General features: G+C 44.7%; 1 protein-coding gene across 4 annotated transcripts in view; it reads right to left on the bottom strand.

The window, feature by feature from the left end:
* Positions 1-204: 204 nt before the first annotated feature.
* The window catches only part of TMEM232 (transmembrane protein 232), a 114,750-nt gene continuing 92,080 nt past the window's right edge, over positions 205-22,874 (bottom strand). For 2 of the 4 annotated variants that reach the window (XM_029053671.2, XM_029053672.2), the window contains one exon: positions 205-578. In XM_029053671.2, coding sequence (XP_028909504.1) covers positions 306-578 — 273 coding nt within the window. In that variant the 3' untranslated portion in view covers positions 205-305. The remainder of the gene's footprint in view (positions 579-22,874) is intronic. The other 2 variants (XM_029053674.2, XM_029053673.2) reach the window with 2 other exon arrangements.

The raw sequence follows: 22,874 nt of genomic DNA, 5'->3' as shown, positions 1-22,874 counted from the left end.
TTCTTTCTTCATATTCAGGAGACAATCCTTAATTTTTGTGTATCGATTTTAAAATAATGCGTGTCTCATGGATTACTTATGTGACTATCAAGTACTAATGTTTTTAAGTGATAAAATATGCTGTAAGATCAGAGTCAAAAGTTAACTGGGGAAAAGCAGTAATTTGTACTATTTAAAAACATCTGGAAAAAAATGTGCTCATGATTTCTCAGACAGGCTGTTTAATAAGGATCAAGATGCTAAAAGAAAGTTGTACATTACACCAATGGTAACTTCATTCTGAAAGCATCTCTAAATTAATCACTTCAAAGAACTTGGTGTAACCGGCTTTGACTCCCCAAGATAGATCTAATTTTAAACAATGCTTCCTCATGAACTACCTGACACTTCATCATGATGGCTGATACCACTCTCCTGAATCGAATGTTCCTCTTCAGGTCCTTATTGGGGTTTTCCTTGTTGCGTTTCTTTCTCTTTTTTTTATATAAAATTTCTCTGAAGTACTTTTCCTTCAACTTTTTCTCTTTAAACACTTGATCTTCTCGAGCCTCTTCTTTCAGGTTCCCCTGCCGGTCTTTCTGCAATTGGGACCGACAAAAAGTTAGTTACACTGAGGTATGTGACGGAAAGCCGGGAAGCCGGTTATAAATAACCCTTTCCCGTCACAGGGCTAATCTTAGAGGATTTCTCATAGGCTGGGCCAGCTTCTGACTGCAGACGAGTATTCAGGAGTAGGGAGTTAAGGGAGGAGAGTAACACGTCGGGAAAGACCTCCACTTTGTTCACTGTAACATGAAAACAAGGACGGTTGGGAAGCAGGGAACAGGGCAGCTTTTGCTCAGATTTAGTTGAGCAGATTGCTATTTGCACAGGTTCCGCTCATTCCTGTGTCTGTGTCACACTCTCTGGAAAAACATCCTGGAAAAAGAAATGGAAAATGATACCACTTCCTCACAAGACCGCAATTTTTTATTTAACCTTTGGAAAGCAGCCAAGAGAAGAAACTTAGCCGATAAAAAGAGAAGGCTTTAAAATATTGCACGAGGCACCTTAGACAAGGTGACTTTCTCCTGGTTCCTCAATATCAACTGCATGGGTGGAGACCCTCCAGGGAAAGCTGATAAAAAATGGGTGTGGGGTGGGAAGAGGGGGGAGGGGAATCCCCAAACCAAATCCTTGGGTTTGGAAAGCAAATGGCTAGATATATCTCTCCATGAGAAGACTGTCCATCGATTGACTTGGATCTGCCTCACTGTTTTCAAAGCAGGCATTACAACATGTATGCCGAAAGGTCTTGGGGCAAAGAGGGCAATGAACCCAGAATGGCGATGTAGCTGCTGCTCCACTGAAGCCATAATGTCCACTGATTTGGCTAAGGTGACCTGGTGGCCAGTTTGGGGAGGGCCAGTTCTGAAAGTTACTGTCCTGCTGCCTGCTTTTTTCAGAACATGTTAATAAGCCTCAAACCGGCAGTTGCCACGGATCTATCAATCGATGGTATTTATTGAGCAATGACTGTGGGCAGAGCACTGTACTAAGCGGTTGGGAGAGGACAATACAATATACGATACTGGCTCTGGGATGGTCGAGGCTGCACCGATGTGAAATGCGTGGGAAGGGCGATGTAGAAAAGGTGGTGTATATCCACACTGGCACACTCTTCCTTAATGGTCTCATTGCTCCAAAGCAGCAGTCTGAAGATGTATGTGATGGAGATGAAGACAGTGATAGTAATAATAATAATGATAGTATTTGTTAAACGCTTACTATGTGCCAAGCAATGTTCTAAGCGCTGGGATAGATGCAAGCTTATCAGGTTGCCCACGTGGGGCTCACAGTTTTAATCACTATTTTACAGATGAGGTAACTGAGGCAGAAGTCAAGTGGCTTGCCCAAGGTCACCCAGTTGACAATTGGTGGATCCGGGATTAGAACCCACAACCTCTGACTCCCAAGCCCGTGCTCTTGGTTGAACAGATTTGAGACCGACTGGGAGGGTGGGAATGAAAGGGAAGGGGAAAGAAGTGGAACAGAGCCGAGGCTGATGCCACCACTGATCTGGAAGTAGTGACGGTAACAGATGCCTTCCCTCTGCCCCGCTTTGGGCCCCCAAGAATCTCATCTGTAAAATGGGGATTAAGACTGTGAGCCTCATGTGGGACAACCTGATTACCCTGTATACCCCAGCTCTTAGAACAGTGCTCTGCACGTAGTAAGCGCTTAACAAATACCAACATTATTATTATAGTCACTGTATATTGGCAATGCACAATCATACCCCTAAAGCAGGCTGTCCCTCTTAAACACAAGACAGGAGGAAGAAGGCTCAATTGAGCACTACAACAAATTCTTTAGCTGTCTCCTGCCCTGGTTCCCCTTTCCTACCTCATCTCTCCTCTCTCCCTACTGGGAAGGTCTACCCAGAAATACAGAAAATAAACCTTCTGCAAAGAAATCATCACAACACCCCAGGAGAGGAGGAACAAGGCTCAGGTCGAAGACCGGGAACGTGAATTAACAGTTCAAGCACGAATTAGATGTCTCAACCTCATCTGTGTAGGTAATGGAGGAATCCAGTCAGTTTTAAGGAGGTGGGCACAAAAGGTTCCGGGAGCGCTTACTCTGGAAGTTGCTCGGTAAATTCTCCTTGTGCTTGGGGAAGCTGACAGGTTTTGTGATGTGCAACGATGACTTGCGGTATTTCCTCACTGAATGAACGGTCCAAATAATGGCATGAAATGTTTAATGGGAATTACTAATTTTATTTTTTTTCACTTTTCTAACCAACAGACCGTACTGGGCGTGACAGTTACAAAGCCTGTCAGGAGAAAACTGCCCTGAATTGGAAAAGAGATTTCAATACGCTCGATGGTCTGGCTCTCTACACAGTGAAAACCCAACGGAGAATTAACTTGACGAACCTGTTTAATGTAGCAGCAAAATAGATTTTTTTCGGGTTCCCAAACTCTGTCTAAAAGCGGTAATAATGAAAGCAGCCGAGAAAGGTGAAGCATACTGCTATCACCCAGGGCAGGAGGTGTTTCTGAGGGAGGGTTTTTTTGGCTTGATATATGACAAGAACTGCCCAAACATTGCTGCTGCTTTGCATTGACACCTCATTTATCTTTCTGCTGCTGCGTTTTAAGCTGAAATTGAATCCTCCAGAGCCTGGTGACCAGGGTACTAAGCACAACATGTCTCCTGGACCTTCTCCTCAGACAAGCTGCACCTGAAATCATGGGGAATGGGGGGGGGAGGTGGTGGGAGCACCTAGCAGAGACAGGTGCTAGCTTTGAGGCGTCAGGATTGGGGCTCTTGTTTCTCCCTCAAGGCGGGGGTGGGGGCTTGAAAGCAGCATTTCTAGTCCTCTGGGGAGAGAACTGGCAGAGGCAGCAGCAGCAAGAGAGAGAGGGGATGCCATGGAGAAAGAGCAATCTCCAACCAGTTGGGATTCAGGAAGCCCAGTGGACAAAGAGGCGGACTTCGGAGTGCCAGTGTCTGACCAGGACTGATGTTCTCCAACCCAGAACTCATTTTATTTTGGCTCCTCAGCTGGGATTACCACAGGAAACTACTTCCTGACAGTCCCCATGTGATCCCTATATTACCCCAGTACCACAGAGGAGAAATGTGGATGGAGGCAGCCACGGGCCAAAAAGGCAGCTCGGCCTCCATTCCTAGATTCTGTTGGGCACCTGAGCCCCGCCCCCCCTCCCCCCAGTGGGTTCAGTACACTGTTTTGCACGCAGTAAGTGCTCAATAAATACGATTGAATGAATGAATGAATGAATGAATGGGAGGCTGATTTTCAAGGCTGACCTCCCAGGAGTAGATAAGGTGACCAAGAGTGAAATCGGGGCTGAATCTTCTTTCTGGAGCAGGGGGACATTTTTCAGTTGAGCACCGCAACAAATTCTTTAGCTCTCTCCTGCCTCGGTTCTCTTTTCCTACTTCCTCTCTCCCTAATGGAAAGGTCTACCCAGAAATACAGAAAATAGACCCTCTACAAACTGCCACAACATCCCAACTTGCCACAGTCAAGGGCTACACCACTTGAGCCCCATCCATCCATTTGAGTGGCCTGCAGCGAAGAGAAAGAAAAGTGTGTCCAGCAGACCCTAAGGAAACCGGCTGGGAGCCAGGATTAGAACTAGATTAGAGGGGCATGAATAGGGAGGTAGTGTGGCCAAATGGAAACAGCACAGGAGTGGAAGTCAGGAGAGCTGAGTTTGAAATTTGGCTCTGTCACAGTCTGCCATATGACCGGGAGTGAGTCAATTAAACCTCTCTGGGCCTCAGTTTCCTCATCTATAAAGTGGGGACAATAATCCCACCTCTTTCTGGCCCTTGGCCTGGGAATCTTTGGTCTGATTCATTTATCTTTCTTGTATCTACTCCGGCCCTTAGAACAGAGTAAGCACAATCAAAACAGCTGTTGCTGAAATGAGTCCGCAGAGGAAAGGATTTCCCTACTTGTTTGTACTAGAACTGCTATTTGTTAAGTGCTTATTATGTGCCAGGGACTGTACTAAGTGCTGGGGTAGATACACGCTAACCACGTTGGACACAGTCCATGTCTCACAGGGAGCTCACAGTCTTAATCCCCATTTTACAGGTAACAGGTAAAGAGAAGCAACATGGTGTAGTGGATAGCGCACAGGCCTGAGAGTCAGAAGATCATGGGTTCTAATCCCAGCTCCACTACTTGTCTGCTGTGTGACCGTGGGTGAGTCAATTCACTTCGCTGGGCCTCAGTTACCTCATCCGTAAATTGGGGATTGAGACTGTGAGCCCCAAGTGGGACAGGAACTGTATCCACCCCGATTTGCTTGTATCCATCACAGCGCTTAGTACAGTACTGGCACATAAGTGCTTAACAAGTACCACGATTATTAATTATTATGGGCACTCAATGGATATGATTGAATGAATGAATGAATGAATGAATGAATGAATGAATGAATGAATGAATGAATGAAGCCCCACCCGTAGATTTGGAAAAGAGTCAGAGGGGAAGCCAAGACTCGTGTCCAGCCAGAGGGGGCTGGAGTCCATGTAGCTGCCGTGGCTCAGGGACCACATGGGGCGAGTGAAGGAGTCTCGGTGGCACGATCAGGAGCCGGGTGCAGGCTGCCATCTTTGTATCACCCGCTCCGCCTTCCCTGACTAAGCCATCCTTTCCTCTTCTCCCACCCCCTTCTGTGTCACTCTGATTTGCTCCCTTCATTCCTCCCCCTTCTCAGTCCCACCATACTTATTTCCAAATCTGTAATTTATTTCTTCATATTAATATCTGTCTTCTCCTCCAGACTATAAGCAAGTTGTGGGCAGGGAATGGGACGGTTAGATTGTTACGTTGTACTTTCCCAAGCACTTAGTACAGTGCTGGACACACAGAAAGTGCTCTATAAATACAACTGAATGAATCAAGGAAGGAATGAAGTGACTTACCCAAGCTCACACAGCAGACAAGTAGCGGATCTGGGATTAGAACCCGGGTCCCTCTGACCCCCACGCCCATGCTCTATTCACTAGGCTACACTGCTCCTCTATTTGCTTGCCATTCTGACCCTTTATACTATGGGCCAACTGATTTTATCTGAGGACCTTGCACACCATACCTAAAAGAAATAAGGCCTCAAGCAAGAAGAGACTCCATTAACATGAAACCACAAAACTGCCATGTTCACCCTCTAGTCCGCAGAGAAGCAGCGTGGCTCAGTGGAAAGAGAACGGGCTTTGGAGTCATAGGTCATGGGTTCAAATCCCAGCTCTGCCACTTGTCAGCTGTGTGACTGTGGGCAAGTCACTTAACTTCTCTGTGCCTCAGTTACCTCATCTGTAAAATGGGGATTAAGACTGTGAGCCCCACGTGGGACAACCTGATTCCCCTGTGTCTACCCCAGCGCTTAGAACAGTGCTCTGCACATAGTAAGCACTTAACAAATACCAACATCCTCCCTATGGAGCTGACAAGTCTGGGGAAAAGATAGGTCAGTGACAATTTTTTTTTGCTGAAAGTCCAATTTTTCTAACAGCCTTGCAAGATTGCATTAGGGAACAAAGACAAGATGGCCCATGAGTTGTAACTAATTCTCATCTTTACAATGAGTTGCTTTATTCATTCATTCATTCAATCAATCGTATTTATTGAGTACAGTGCTCTGCACACAGTAAGCGCTCAATAAATATGATTGAATGAATGAATGAAATGAACGAAAGCAGATACAGAGTCTATGAAATCCCAAGATCCAAAATCCTAAAATGAAAACAATTAGACTGTTTTTTTCCCAAAATGGTGGCATGGAAGGTGCATTAAATCCTGACGGTGGTACTGACTCATGGGAGGGGTTGCCTAGGTTCCATCTATTTCCCTAATTCTAGGATAATTTCTGGGCGGCCTTCTGTTTTGCTGGGAAAAAGTGAAAAGCATGTCAGGGGCCCAGACTCAGACCCAGGGTCCTCCACCCGCAGCATAGCTTAGTGGACAGAGTACCTGCCTGGACCTGAGTTCTAATCTCCGCTCCACTGCATATCTGTGCTGTGACCCTGGGCAAGTCACTTCACTTCTCTGGGCCTCAATTACCCTCATCTGTAAAACGGGGATTAAGACTGTGAGTCCCATGTGGGACATGAACTATGTCCAATTCTATGCTGTTTCCAGAAAACTCTTCTACCTTATTGCAGGTCTCTACCTGGGCGGCCTTGCTCTTTGCTCCATCACTACATTCCTGATGACCATCAAGCAACTAAAGTCTCTGCCTCGTTGGGTGACAGAGAGGAGGATACTGTCAGTTGAGAAATGTGGACAATAATGACAATAATAGTAACGGTGTTATCTGGTAAGCGCTTTCCATATGCCAGCCATTGCTCTAAGCACTTGGGTAGGTAGAAGATAATCAGGTGGGACACAGTTCCTACCCAACATGGGGCTCATAGTCTAAGTATTAGGGAGAAAAGGAGTTGAATCCCCATTTTACAGATGAAGAAACTGAGGCACAGGAGTGAAGTGACTTGTCCAAGGTAACACAGCAGACAAGTGGCGGAGCCAGGATTAGAACAGGTCATTCATTCAATTCATTCAATAGTATTTATTGAGCGCTTACTATGTGCAGAGCACTGTACTAAGCGCTTGGGATGAACAAGTCGACAACAGATAGAGACAGTCCCTGCCGTCTGACGGGCTTACAGTCTAATCGGGGGAGACGGACAGACAAGAACAATGGCAATAAATAGAGTCAAGGGGAAGAACATCTCGTAAAAACAATGGCAACTAAATAGAATCGAGGCGATGTACAATTCATTAACAAAATAAATAGGGTAATGAAAATATATACAGTTGAGCGGACGAGTACAGTGCTGTGGGGATGGGAAGGGAGAGGTGGAGGAGCAGAGGGAAAAGGGGAAAAAGAGGGTTTAGCTGCAGAGAGGTAAAGGGGGGATGGCAGAGGGAGTAGAGGGAGAAGAGGAGCTCAGTCTCACCTCTTGGAGGAGGTGAGTTTTAAGTAGGGTTTTGAAGAGGGAAAGAGAATCAGTTTGGCGGAGGTGAGGAGGGAGGGCGTTCCAGGACCGCGGGAGGACGTGGCCCACGGGTCGACGGCGGGATAGGCGAGACTGAGGGACGGTGAGGAGGTGGGCGGCAGAGGAGCGGAGCATGCGGGGTGGGCGGTAGAAAGAGAGAAGGGAGGAGAGGTAGGAAGGGGCAAGGTGATGGAGAGCCTTGAAGCCTAGAGTGAGGAGTTTTTGTTTGGAGCGGAGGTTGATAGGCGACCACTGGAGTTGTTTAAGAAGGGGAGTGACATGCCCAGATCGTTTCTGCAGGAAGATGAGCCGGGCAGCAGAGTGAAGAATAGACTGGAGCGGGGCGAGAGAGGAGGAAGGGAGGTCAGAGAGAAGGCTGACACAGTAGTCTAGCCGGGATATAACGAGAGCCCGTAACAGTAAGGTAGCCGTTTGGGTGGAGAGGAAAGGGCGGATCTTGGCGATACTGTAGAGGTGAAACCGGCAGGTCTTGGTAACGGATAGGATGTGTGGGGTGAACGAGAGAGACGAGTCAAGGATGACACCAAGATCGCGGGCCTGAGAGACGGGAAGGATGGTCGTGCCATCAACGGTGATAGAGAAGTCTGGGAGAGGACCGGGTTTGGGAGGGAAGATGAGGAGCTCAGTCTTGCTCATGTTGAGTTTTAGGTGGCGGGCCGACATCCAGGTGGAGACGTCCCGGAGGCAGGAGGAGATGCGAGCCTGAAGGGAGGGAGAGAGGACAGGGGCGGAGATGTAGATCTGCGTGTCGTCTGCGTAGAGATGGTAGTCAAAGCCGTGAGAGCGAATGAGTTCACCGAGGGAGTGAGTGTAAATGGAGAACAGAAGAGGGCCAAGAACTGACCCTTGAGGAACTCCAACAGTTAAAGGATGGGAGGGGGAGGAGGCTCCAGCGAAGGAGACCGAGAATGATCGGCCAGAGAGGTAAGAGGAGAACCAGGAGAGGACGGAGTCCGTGAAGCCAAGGTGAGATAAGGTATGGAGGAGGAGGGGATGGTCGACAGTGTCAAAGGCAGCAGAGAGGTCAAGGAGGATCAGAATGGAGTAGGAGCCATTGGATTTGGCAAGAAGGAGGTCATGGGTGACCTTAGAGAGAGCAGTCTCGGTAGAGTGGAGGGGACGGAAGCCAGATTGGAGGGGGTCTAGGAGAGAATGGGAGGTCCTTTGACTCTTTCCTCTGGGCCATGCTAAAATACTTGACCAATATCAATAAATGAAGTAATTACTCGCTCTTCAAAAAGAGAACTCCCAGTTAAACAGAAAGGACATATTCTCCAAACAACTCATGGAGATGTAGCCAAAATTTATGTTGGTACTGACGATCCTAAAGCTTAATTGAGAAGCCTCGGTCTTCAGTGACTGCAGTAAAATTTTGCCTTATGGTAGTTACTATTCTGGCCACAATGTGTTTGAGCGAAAGGTAAAAGTGAGTATTTTTCTCCTCAAAAAAGTAAAGCCGAATTGAAATGACTGTATATTTTAGAGAGAAATTGCCATCTGAATACAGCGGAATAGATTAATGTGTTGCTTTAATAGACTGGCTTTCTGCCGTCAAAGCTTGTTTAAATCCTCCTAAGAACGAAGTGATTAAAAATCTTTCTGATCTGCCAAGGGTAAAGGATGGTCACCAGAAAACTGAGTCAAAGGATTTTGGTGCAGTTATTAGGAATATATCAGAAGAAATCAGTGTTTAGCACTCAGAAATCAGATCCCTTTCAGAAGAAATCAACACCAATTCAGGAGAGCAGGAGTCATCTGGTAGTTTACAAACAACAGAACCAACCCAATGTTTAGCGTAATTTTAGGGAGGGGAATAAAGTTTAGCGAGGCCCCTCAATAGTGAGATTTTGCAATGCTCTGCCATGAACTGCATATAAATGTTCATGTTTCAGATCTGCTCTCTCTTGTTCAAGGTGACTTTTTAAATTAGATGTCATGCTACTGGGTAAATTAGATGGTCCTACCTGTTCTTCAATGATCTTTTCCAACTTGTCATCTATCTGAGAAACATTATTTTGTTGAGAAGGAGCAGAAACTCCCACGTCTTAAGATTCACACTGACAGATTCACAGTTAATAATGTTGGTATTTATTAAGCGCTTACTATGTGCCGAGCACTGTTCTAAGCGCTGGGGTAGACACAGGGGAATCAGGTTGTCCCACGTGGGGCTCACAGTCTCAATCCTCATTTTACAGATGAGCTAACTGAGGCACGAGAAGTTAAGTGACTTGCCCAAAGTCACACAGCTGACAAGTGGCCGAGCTAGGATTCGAACCCTTGACCTCTGACTCCAAAGCCCGTGCTCTTTCCACTGAGCCATGCTGCTTCTCATAAAAGAGTCTCCAACCTTCCCCTACCCCCCAAATTTGTTTAATCTAATTCATAATTCACCCAGAGTGCTTCAGTCCACTTGGGAAATGGACTGGTGCTGCCATCTGAGTAGGACTTTATTGAGCAATTTGTCCAGGCCAAGAACTGGGATAAGACCAGATCTGCATTTGTTTATACTTGTGTTTTCTGTCCTTTTTTCTTCCAATTCCTGATGATGACAGCTTGGCTTTCTTGTGCCCCTGAGCCATGACCAGTTGTCAAAGACACACGAGGTACAGAGGCTCGGGGTAACAGGAGCTGGGGCCATTATTTTGTGTTCCAGTGAAAGAGAAAGTGTAAGGGAAGGGTGGGAGGGATGGAGAGAAGCCAGAATATAGACAATGCATTTGTGTTGCTTTCACGGGCACTCAGAAATTATTTGAGGAGGCAGTCTGCCAATTTCCAGGCCCTGGAATAGAGCCTAGAGTATTGGTATTCCTCATGCTTATACTGAACCCCCCCCAAAAGAAAAGCTACCATCAACTACCACAAGAAGTAGCATGGCTTAGTGGACAGAGCACAGGTCTGGGAGTCAGAAGGACTGGGGTTCTAATCCCAGCTCCTCCAAATGTCTGCCATGTGACAAAAGAAGCAACCTAGCTTAGTGGAAAGACCAAGGAAGTCAGAGGTTGTGGGTTCTAATCCCAGCTCTGCCACTTGTCAGCTGTGTGACTTTGGGCAAGTCACTTAACTTCTCTGTGCCTCAGTTACCTCCTCAGTAAAATGGAGATTTAGAATGTGAGCCCCACCTGGCACAACCTGATAACCTTGCATCTCCCCCAGTACTTAGAACAGTGCTTGGCAAATAGTAAGTGCTTGACAAATACCATTATTATTATTACTATTATTATTATTATTCTCTGTGCCTCAGTTACCTCATCTGAAAAATGGAGATTAAGATTGTGAGCCCCATGTAGGACATGGACTGTGTTCAACCTGATCATCTTGTATCTACGCCAGCACTTAGTACAGTGCCTAGCACATAGTAAGCACTTAACAAATACTGCAATCATTGTTATTATTGTTATTATTATTATCATATTTGATAGGTTTTCACTCTTCAAAGCAACAAAGAAACTTAGTGAGTCCTCTAAAAGTGATCACAGGAGTATGAAAAGGCATAAGATAGCCAACCGGGCAAAAAAAAAAAAGTCCTGGGTAGTTCAGTGGGAAATCAAAAGACTGACTGGCAGATACATAAGGCCGGTTTTAAGAATGGTAAAGTGGTCAATTGCTGACAGTAGCCAGTCTGAAGAAGCCACTGTTTTCAGGATTTCGCCCAACTGTATCTATCTGCATCTCTCCCTGTCTGATGGAAGCAAGGTTTTCTTTTTTTTCCATGGTATTTAAGCACTTAATATGTGCCAGGCACTGTATGAAGTGTTGGGGTAGATACAAGCTAATCAGGTGGGACAATGTCCATGTCCCATGTGGGGCTCACAGTCTTGACTGCCATTTTACAGATGAGGAAAGTGAGACACAAAGAAGTAAAGTGATTTGCCCAAGGTCACACAGCAGATGAATAGTGGAGCCGGGATTGGAACCCAGGTCCTCTCACTTCCAGGCCCGTGCTCTATCCACTAGGCCATGCTGCTTCTATGGAAACTGATGTTTCACAGGCCCAGGAGGGGAGCGGTGTGAGGGGAAGGTGTGTGTTTCCAAAGGGGAACTACCTGCCACTGTAACGGTTCTGCTCTTTAGGATGCCCCCTGCTTAGACTGAGCCTGAGGTTGATGTTGAACCCCAGAACCAAAGATAGATTAGCAGGCGGATACGAAATGATGCTGTGTCACTCAGGGTTTTAACTGTATAGTTGTCCTTAGGATGCTAGGATCATGCTACTGACAGTGAGCTGTATTCACGTGGGCGTGTGAGGCTAAAAAGAGCGAAAGAGCCAAAACTAGGAATTCTGGATCAGACTTGTATTCTCAACCAGCACGGTATTCTATCTCTAAAAGTTTCACAAAAGAATGCCTGGAGGAACAGTGTGATGGGATGGAGTTTCAACTCTGTTAAACCATCTAATCCCGGCTCCACCGCTTGTCTGCTGTGTGACCTCGGGCAAGTCACTTCACTTCCCTGGGCCTCAGTTAACTCATCTGTAAAATGAGGATTGAGAATGTGAGCCCTACCGGGCACAGGAACCGTGTCCAAACCGATGTGCTTGTATCCACCCCATCGCTTAGTACTTGGCTGGCACAGAGTAAGTGCTTAACATATACCATAATTATGATTATTATTATGGATCTGTCGTCCATCTATCTGATGCTCCTCAAGCCTTCAAACATGTCTTTTTCCTTAATTACGGAATACCCCTCCACAAACTTATTCAAACCCCTTTATAATCTGCCCTTTGGACCGCTTGCTCAACAGTTCCTTCCACACGCTGACCTTCTAAAGACTGCCCCTGGTATGTCAACATGTGCTATTTGCCTAGCACTGTTTTCAAATTTTCCCCTGGCTATCACAATTTCCCCAGGTCTCTCCCCTAAAAAAAGCTAACCCATTCCTGATTACCAGGTACACTAACCCTCTACCTGGACATTTCCTCACCCAAGCTTACAGGTGACAAAACAGCATTGAGCGGCACTGAATGGCACTCTTTGATCTTTGGCTTAAACCTCAAAACTGTGCCCAGTGACCTTCTCTGCATACACCCGATTGGCCAAATGATCTCTCTGGGTCCCACTTTTCTACCAATAAGCTTTTCTTCAGCCAGAACCTTTTCTCCACTTGTTTCTAAGATCAAAATCAAACGATGGCTACTTTTCGCAGCCTAAACTGTGGTCAGGAGTCTTGTTTCGCAAACCCGACAGAGGTGTTTTTCCTCCTAGACAGTTGATTGGTATGTGTATAAAACACTGGCGAGAAAATACACTGCATCTTGATAGTAGGCTATTTTCAAAGTTTAATAAATCCTGTCTGTTTCAAAGCACTGGCTCTTTTTTTCCAAATACCAATGGGCATTCGGTCCTTATCTTTCAATGGTCCAATAGCCTGCAATTTTGAAAATAACCCATTTCTTTTATAGAAAAGTACAAAAGTTCTGAAAAATCCCAACTTCTATTTTTGTGGACCTTGGCTGAATAGCTCAGCATGTTCTTAGCGGGACAAAATCTTATAAACCCAAATTCGGCTGGGATTCATTTTTTTCCATCCCTTGTATAAAATAGAACAGATGATAAGCCTGGACTACAATAACTACTGTCACCAGCCTAAGCCTAGAGATAGAAGAACGACTCTCCATCTTGTTCAGGTGGCTGCAAGACCATTAATTTCCAGTGCTGGGAAGATCCTAAATAGATCACTCGATCAACGGTATTTATTGAGCGCTTACTGGGTGCAGGACACCGTACTAAACGCTTGGGAGAGTACAATATAACAGACGTGGTAGACACCATCCCTGTCCACAGCGAGCTTCCAGTCTAGAAGGCAAGTGGGCAAGACCATACCTTTGGTATCCTAGCCAACTGATGCTGCTTTAGACTCTCTGCTTGGTTACCCGCTTTCCGTCTCTTGATTTCACCTCTGAAACCTTTTGATTATGCCTGGTATGACTCAGTTGCATCGCATCCAGGTGATCCATCCAGATCGCTTACATTGCTTTGGAATTGATCTTGGAGCCTCAGAAATACAAGGGATGGTGCCCACGGAATAACCCCAAATTGATTCAAGCCTCACCGGGGCACTGCTGATCAATTCAGGGCATGCTGACCCATGAGGAGATGCAGATTAGGATTCTCCTGGTAAAAGGGAAAATAGCTTTCCTCAAATCTTATCAGGGCTTCTTGTCTCTTAGCACGGGGGACAGGGCCCACATTCACAGCTCTTGCAGCATTAATGGGGAGGGGGTGGAGGGAAGCGATGCAAATTTAGGCTTAGCAAAGGGGCCAGCAAAAATATAGCTTCTGGCCTGTATTCCTTCCTATCTCTTCGTTGGGAGGAATGGAACAAAACTAGTGTCTAGTGCTGATTCAATCAACTGTATTTACTGAGTGCTTACTGTGTGCAGAGCACTGTACTAAGCGCTTGGGAGAGTACAACACAACAATGAACAGACACATTCCCTGCCCATAACGGGCTCTTTCAGTAGGCTGCCATCTACTCTATGACTCAGTATACACCCTTTCTAGTTGACTGCATAGCACTTTAACAGGTTGCTCTCCAGAACATTACGTATCATCACTTAACACCGGCATGAACTGAACGCTTACTCTATGCTTAGCACTGTGTCAGGGACTCTGCCCCTTGTCGACTGTGGGCAAGTCATTTCACTTCTCTGTGCCTCAGTTCCCTCAACTGTAAAATGGGGATGAAGACTGTGAGCGTCACGTGGGACAACCTCATTCCCTTGTATCTACCCCAGCGCTTAGAACAGTGCTCTGCACGTAGTAAGCGCTTAACAAATACCAACATTATTATCATTACTTGGGGATATATAAGGACGATATACATTTGAGGTAGTTCCTACCCACAAGTAGTTCACAGTCTAGAGCGGGGGAAGGTTCAAACTCTAAAATAACCAACAGACTTTAAAGAGAACATAGAGTAGCAATTTGATGCCTCTGAACCTTCTCATCTTCCCTCCCCCAGCCGAAACCTGATTACAGAAAAATCCCAGCTTCCTATATATTTAGGAAAATTCTACTAAATCACCTCTAGACTGTAAGCTATTTGTGGGCAGAAAACATGTCTACCTACTCTGTTATAGCGTATTCTGCCAAGCGCTTAGTACAGTGCTCCGCACACAGTAAGCCCTCAATAAATACAATCAATTGATTCACCCACCCCTATAACAGTGGAGGTGGGGCTTGGATGCCACGATGGTGAGAAGGAAGGAAAGAGGAAGGATCAGACCTCGGAGCCGGCATGCATTGTACTCTCCCAAGCGCTTAGTACAGTGCTCAGCACAAAGTAAGCTAAATACCACTGTTTGATTGACTGAACATGCCACTTAGCCATGTGCCCCATGTGGGACATGGACTGTGTCCTCTCTGATCATCTTGTATCTAACCCAGTGCTTATTACAGTGCCTGGCACATAGTAAGCGCTTAACAAATACCATTACAAAACAAAACCAAAATGGATCAGATTCCCACTCTGCTTTATCTCAGTTGAGAAATAGAGAAATCACTTTTAAAAATCGTGAGTTTATAATTCTTAGAATTTTCCAGTTCAAAGATAGTTCTACAAGAAATACTTGCCTTGTGTAAACCCACCCTAAACCATTCTTCCAGAATTTCCCCAAGCTAAATAACACCATTTCCTCATCACTCCTACAGTGTAAGTCTCCTCTGAACCCTCTTCACCATCATCATCCTCATCGTACTTATTGAACGTCCACTGGTGCATAGCACTATACTAGATGGTTCCCTAAAACCACACTGGGAACAAAACAATATCAAACAAGAGATAAAGCACCTCAACTTAAAAACCGAAAGGCTTTGAGTCAGTGTGTTTATACAGTGATGAAATCTATTAATTTCAACAAAACTGATTAAATAGGATGAGTGGGGCAATCTTCAAAACACAAATCTACTTCATAACCTTTCCCTCTCAAGCTCTTCAGCTGAATGGTGAAATGAGATAATTATCACCACACTTACTTCTTAATTACCTCTCTGCTGCAAGCAGAATAATTCTTGTCAATGTCAACATTTTTTGATATTCAAATGCTTAGTACAGTGCACCCAGTGGGCACTCAATAAATGCTACTACTACTACTTTGAGTTAAAGGAGAAAAAAACTGGTTAGATACAGAGGTTGTTGGAATAAAGAAGATCCTTGTGGCACAAATATGGACCTGGAAATCATCGAGGAGAGCTTCTCTTGTGAATATATCACTAAATCAAGGTGGCTTTGAGTGCCTAGCACAGGATTCCTTTAGATAGTAAACAAAGAATTGCAGTATGATGTACTACATGGGTAGCACATACAAAGACATAGAAATAATAATAATAATTGTGGTATTTGTTCAGCGCTTCTCATTGCTATCCATACATCATTTTTACCCCATTAAATTATCAATTCCTTAAGGGCAGGGAGCATGCTGTCTTGCTATTGTTGGACTCTCCCAAGTGCTCAGGAGAGTGTACGGCACTCAGAGAGCAGGTCAATAAATAACATTGATTGATTAATTTACATCAGATGTCACCCACCTGGAAACATCAGCTGGAGCACAGCCAAGTTCAGGGGAGGAATTAGCCAAGGAGGAGGGGCTAGAACCAATCAATCAACAGCATTTATTGAGCGCTTTCTACGTGTAGAGTGTCGTAAACCCCTGGAAGACTACACTACAACAGAATTAGCAGGCATGTTCCCTGTAAATAATTTATAATATGTGATTTAAAGATGTGTCTGTAAGTACTGTGGGAAAAGTTGAAAGGTATCCCAGAGCCAGAGGGGAAGTGAATTCTTGCCAGATGTAGAGCACGGGCTTGGGAATCAGAGGTCATGGGTTCTAATCCTGATTCTGCTGCTTATCAGCTGTGTGACTTTGGGCAAGTCACTTCACTTCTCTGGGCCTCAGTTACCTCATCTGTAAAATGGGGATGAAGACTGTGAGCCCCACGTGGGACAACCTGATTACCTTGTAACTACCCCAACGGTTAGAACAGTGCTTGGTGTATAGTAAGCGCTTAACAAATACCATCATCGTCATCATCTAGAGGGGAAGGATTGTATCCATGCCAGTGGCTCACAGTAAGCACTTAATGACTACCACAATTACTGTTATTATTACTATCATTATTAAGAAAGCTAAATTTCTGTAGGGTGAACTACCAGAGCGAGACCTGTGGACAGTGTGTCCACAGAAGAGTTGCTAAGGGAAATAGAGTAGTGATAATAGTAACGATAAATACTACTTGTTAGGCACTTACTATGTGGCAAGCACTGTACTCAGCTCTGGGGTAGATAAAAGTTAATTAGGTTGAACACAATTCCTGTCCCATATGTCCTACAGTCTAAGTAGGAGGGAGTAGGATTTAATCCTCATTTTGCAGATGAAGGATCTGAAGCACAGGAAAGTGACTTGACCATGGTCACACAGCAGACTCATGGCAGAGCCAGCATTTAACCCAGGTCCTCTGAGTCTCAGGTCGGTGCTCTTTCCATTAGGCCACACTACTTCTTACAGGGGTGTTTCAGGAGTGGGTGAGAATCCTCGGCTTTAAGTTAGGAACAAGCAGGAGGCCAGGACTAGACACTTATTCCTTGATCTAGTTTAGTAATTGTAAGTGTTGCCGGTGAACCTTAATCCACATAATCTGGGAGCGGAAACTGCTAATTCAGAGAGACTCGCTATCACACAGAAGTACACACACAAACACAAAAATACATGAGAGATAAAGAGGTCAGGAACAGTAGAGATATACCCTTGACTCACTACGGTTCCTGCCACAGAGCCAGGGGCAACCATTCTCTGGAGCTAGCAAAGGCAGAATACAGCGGCTGTGACTTCAGTGTCTGTTCACTTGTTGAGGTAATTAATTTCCTCCCCTCCCCTGCTGCTGCTTCTTCTCCACACCATCCTGACTCACCCCGGCCAGCAAGACCAGAGAATGTAGTTCGTGACAGTCTGATGGAGGGGGGCAGGTTTGGTCCTTTCTTCTTTTCTTTTTTTTTAAATGGTAATGGTAAGCGTTTACTATCATACTTATGAAAAGCAGTGTAGTCTAGAGGATAGAGCACAGGCCCGGGAGTCAGAAGGACCTGGGTTCTAATCCCAGCTCTGCCACATGTCTTCTGGGTGACCAGAAGGATGACTTCACTTCTCTGCACCTCAGTTCCCTCATCCGTAAAATGGGGATTAAGACTGGGAGCCCCATGTGGGACAGGGACTGTGTCCAACCTGAATAGCTTGTATCTACCCCAGCACTCAGTACACTGCCTGGCACATAGAAGCGCTTAACAGATACCATTAATGTAATACAATCAATCAATCAATCAATGGCATTTATTGAGTGCTTACTTTATGCAGACCACAGTCCTAAATGCTTGAGAGGGTACAACAGAGTTGGCAGACACGTTCCCTGCCCACAATGAGTTTAGAGTCTAGAGACGAGACTACTCTTCACCAGACACTGTTCTAAGTGCTGGGGTAGATCCCAGCTAATCAGGTTGGACACAGTCCCTGTCCCACATGGGGCTCGCAGTCTTAATCCCCATTTTACAGATGAAGTAACTGAGGCCCAGGGAAGTGAAGTGATTTGCCCAAGGTCAGACAGAAGACAAACCAGGAAGAGAAACCAGGTCCTCTGACTCCCAGGCCTGGGTGCTTTCCACTAGATCACACTGCTTCTCTACCCACTTCTTATAGAGTTTCTGTCTGGCAGTCCAACTTGAGAGCAGATATTCTAGAATGGCTCGGAAAGTGTGGCAAAGCCTCTTTCTGCTCAAAAAACTTGAGAGCACGTAGACAAACTCCAGACTATGAGCTTGCTGTGGACAGCGACTGTCTCTCTTTATTGCTGTACTGTACTTTCCCAAGCGCTTAGTGCAGGGGTCTGCACATAGTAAGCGCTCAATAATACAATTGAATGAATGAATGAATGAACAAGCCACTGTGCAGTCCACTAGGCCAAAAGATTTTCCCTAGGGATAGCTACTGCTTTGGCCACCTACAGGAATAGCCCATAAATGTCCGTGGGATGGAGAGGATTCCATTTCAGCCCGACGGCCCTTATGTACATATCGGAGATTTTCTTATCTGCATTAATGTCGGTCTCCCCCTCAAGCCTGTAAGCTTGTTGTGGGCAGGGAATGTGTCTACCAGCTCTGATGTACTATATTCATTCAATAGTATTTATTGAGCACTTACTATGTGCAGAGCACTGTACTAAACGCTTGGAATGTACAAATCGGTAACAGATAGAGACAGTCCCTGCCCTTTGACGGGCTTACAGTCTAATCCGGGGAGACAGACAGACAAGAACAATGGCAATAAATGGCACCGCATAGATGAACTCCTATTGGCTGTTACAAATTGAGACCACGGTGAGTGCGGAAATGTAGGGAAGCAAGAGAACAGGCCTGGGAGTCAGAGGATCTGGGTTCTAATCCCACTCTGCCTCGTGTCTGCTGTGTGAACTTGGACAAGTCACTTCATTTCTCTGTTCCTCAGTTACTCATCTGTAAAATGGGGATTAAATCCTCCTCAGATTATGAGCACCATGTGGGAAGAACATCTCAACATCAAGAACATCAAGAACATCAAGGGGAAGAACATCTCATTAAAACAATAGCAAATAAATAGAACTATACTCTCCCAAGTGCTTAGTGCAGTGCCCCCCTCACAGGAAGCATTCAATAAATACGACTGACTGATTGATTCAGCCTAATTACTGATAGGAATACTGTCAGCAGTGGAGAAATTATGTGTGACCTCAGGCACGTTACCAACCACTTCCATTTCCTCACATGTCCAACAAGGATAGTTTTCACTTTTTCTACCCGCCTGAGAAGGCTGTTTTGGGGATTAATCATATGCAAAATACTGTGATTTTGCTTCTTCTCCACACCATCCTGACTCATGGATACACTAGATATTATTCTTTTGATAGTGTCTGTTTAAATTTTCTAAATACAAGCCCCTATTCATGTATAATATAGTGATCATTCTTTTTCTTAGGACTCATATAATTCCTTTTGGCTGGATTTCTTACTGTCTACAACATTAGTTTTGTCAGATCTATTTGGGTTTTTATTTATTTTTCTAGTGTATTTGTTTGGTTTTCTTCCTAACACAATCTAATCTCTATTATAGGGTTAGCTACATTTTGCTTGCTCTTACTGAATTGGCATTTCTCATGCTCCAAGTTTCTGTTTGCTTTTTTTCATCTAGTTTTCCCATATTTTAAATCTATGATTGGTTCAGCTGGACATTTGCCTATAACTTTGTTTTCCTCAGTATTCTTCCTGTAATGAAAGCTGGATCTGGTGGAAGGAAAACATCATTTTTAACCGCAGATAGACTGTTGCTATTTTTTGTTTTAATTGCAAAGAATTCCACATTGACCCCCTGCCATTCTGGTAATTGCAGGACTTTTTATTTATGCTGAAAATTAGTAAATTCTTTCATCGCTAGCAAAATGTGATGTATCTGAGACCACGTTAGAGCAAGGATTCAAATTGCTGAAACCTAATAGGATGAAGTACAAGACAAGGGACCCATCATTAATAAAAGAATGGCTGCATCGTGTCCTTCTTTTGACAGTTTTCTCCCAGCCAGCAGGTAAGTAGCTGCCAGAACAGTGAGAAATGAGTCACTGAACCATCTCTAATTTTTTTTTGCAATTTACCACCCAGTCTACCACTGAGAAGATGTATTGGGGTCTTGTTGCCTGACATTAGCTTTGTCATGTTTGCATTGGCCTTAATTGGAGGTTCACTAGTTCCCCGCCTGCTGTTTTATTACCACAAGGTGAGGTGAGTCAAGGTGTTTCTATATAAAGAGGGCCACGACTATGCATGGGTGTGTGTTAGGTAGCATATTTGTTCAAACATAATACTGTAACATTTGGAGATGTCTTTCCAATAATCTTCTCCGTCTTGGTGTTGAGGTTATTTCAAACAGCACACACAACTTTTAAAAAATGAGGCTCGAAATCCAGTTTGGATTTGGCAATTGCTCATTTGGAGAGACAGAGAATGTCCATGGGAGACTTTTCAGAATTGTAAAGAAACTGGAACTGGTCTATCACAATGTGTTCTACTTTTTTTTTTTAATGATACCCTTAAGCACTTACTACGAGCCAGGTACTGTCCTAAGCACCAGGGTAGTTACAAGATAATCAGATTGGACACAGTCCCTGTCCCACATGGTGCTCATAGTCTTAGGAGGATTTAATCCCCATTTTACAGATGAGTAACTGAGGAACAGAGAAATGAAGTGACTTGTCCAAGTTCACACAGCAGACATGAGGCAGAGTGGGATTAGAACCCAGATCCTCTGACTCCCAGGCCCGTTCTCTTGCTTCCCTACATTTCTGCACTCACCGTGGTCTCAATTCGTAACAGCCAATAGGAGTTCATCTATGTGGTGCCATATGAAGCCCAATTTTTAAGTGATTCACTACCAAAACCAAAATAATCCCCACCCCCAAAAAATCCATCAGTGATATTTGAGCATTTACTATGTGCAGACCACTTTACTAAGCGCTTGGCAGAGTACAACAGAAGAGGAAAGAACGATCTCTTCCCTCAGAGAGTTTACAATCCAGCAGAATTATAACAAATCTAAAACTAGAGGAAGCTCAAAAACTCCTTCATAGTCGAGAGCAGAAATGAAAAAGGAGTGAGGGAAGGAGCAGCGAAGAGGGAGCAAACATAGAACTCCTGTGTTTCCCCTTTAAGATCATTAAAGGATACGGGGGGAATGGCCTGAAGTGGTGGCTGAAAATCCAGTGGCTGAAGTGGTGAAGCTACTATATGGGGTCAGCTTTGCCCTTCTGCATGGTTATTCATTCAATCGTACATTTCAGTGCTTTATATTTAGGTTTGTCTTGTGGAGACTGCGTATTCTAGATTGCAATCAATCAGTGGCATTTATTGAGCTCTTACTGTGTGCAGAGCACTGTACTCAGCACTTGGGAAAACACACAAAAAAAAACCAGAGCTGGTAGAAATGTTCCCTGTCCACAAGGAGCTTACAGTCTAGAGAGGGAGAGAGACATGAAAATGTTACAGATAGGAGAAATGGAAGAGTAGAATGCTATGGGGGTGGGAATTGTACTTTCCAAGCGCTTAGTACAGTGCTCTGCACACAGTAAGTGCTCAATAAATATGACTGACTGAATGAATGAATGATATCAAAACGCTTAAGGGATACACACCTGAGTGAATAAGTAATGCAGAGGGGAAGGTGAACAGGGTGACAACTGAACACCTATTAAGGTGGGATGGGAGAAAAGAGGAGGAAAAGAGAGGGGAAAGAGTGATGTAAACTCCCTGTGGGCAGGGAACGTGTTTACCAACTCTGTACTACCAACATATACTCTCCCAAGTGCTCAGTACCGTGCTCTGCACACATTAAGCACTCAATAAATACGACTGATATCAAGTCACCACCATTCTCTGCTCCTGGCTGCCGCTGAAGCTTCTGGAGAAGCAGCATGGTGCCTAGTGGATAAAACCTGGGACTGGAAGTCAGAGGACCTGGGTTCTAATCCCAGCTCTGCCACCTGTCTGCTGTGTGACCTTGGGCAAGTCACTTCACTTCTCTGGGCCTCAGTTACCTCACCTGGAAAATGTAATCCATTCTAATGCTTGAACTCATAAAACAGACTCTTGAGGAAGCTTCCCTACAGAAAGGCTGGGGCAAGTTCAATCTATTGTGATAGTCTTTAGGATATAATTAAATCACTTAGGGTGAGAATCAGGATGCCCAACTGAACGGATCAAATAAAGGATGCATGAAGACTGAGTTTCTTCGCAAATGGATTAAAGACAGTTTGGGTAAAAACATGCACTTCTGAATGCATTAATTTCCTTCAGCCCAAGGACTGAAGCAAGTATTTGAAATGGATGTACTGAATGTGACAACAAAGAATGACATACTTTCTATTGTGAAAAATACATATTTGTGCAGAATCAAGGGAACTGGGAAAAAAATCCTGTTATTTGATGAGTGAGAATGAAGAGTAAAATTTAAATTATTAAAATACATCAAGTTGGGGGAAATGGAATTACAGTCAGGTGGCAGGGATGTAGTTAGTCATTGTAGAATTTAATACTATAATGCTTTTTTTTTTTTACATAAATCTGGGCTTAGATGTTATTCCTGAAGGTGATTTTCTCTGTGTGTGCAACTGTAACTGCAAAGAACGAAGCACAAGTAGCAGTTCCCACTGTCACTGTTTGTGTGTCTCTCTTACTCACTGCTTATACTGACTTCATTTCTCAAGCAGAACCAGCTTCCTTTCCAGGAGCCAGTCTCCTTCGATATTACACAACAGGGTACC

The sequence above is a fragment of the Ornithorhynchus anatinus genome, chromosome X3, assembly GCF_004115215.2.
Source record: "Ornithorhynchus anatinus isolate Pmale09 chromosome X3, mOrnAna1.pri.v4, whole genome shotgun sequence".
Lineage (NCBI taxonomy): Eukaryota > Metazoa > Chordata > Mammalia > Monotremata > Ornithorhynchidae > Ornithorhynchus > Ornithorhynchus anatinus.
Note: the sequence above shows the minus strand (reverse complement) of the source record. Positions and strands in the feature narration are given on the sequence as shown.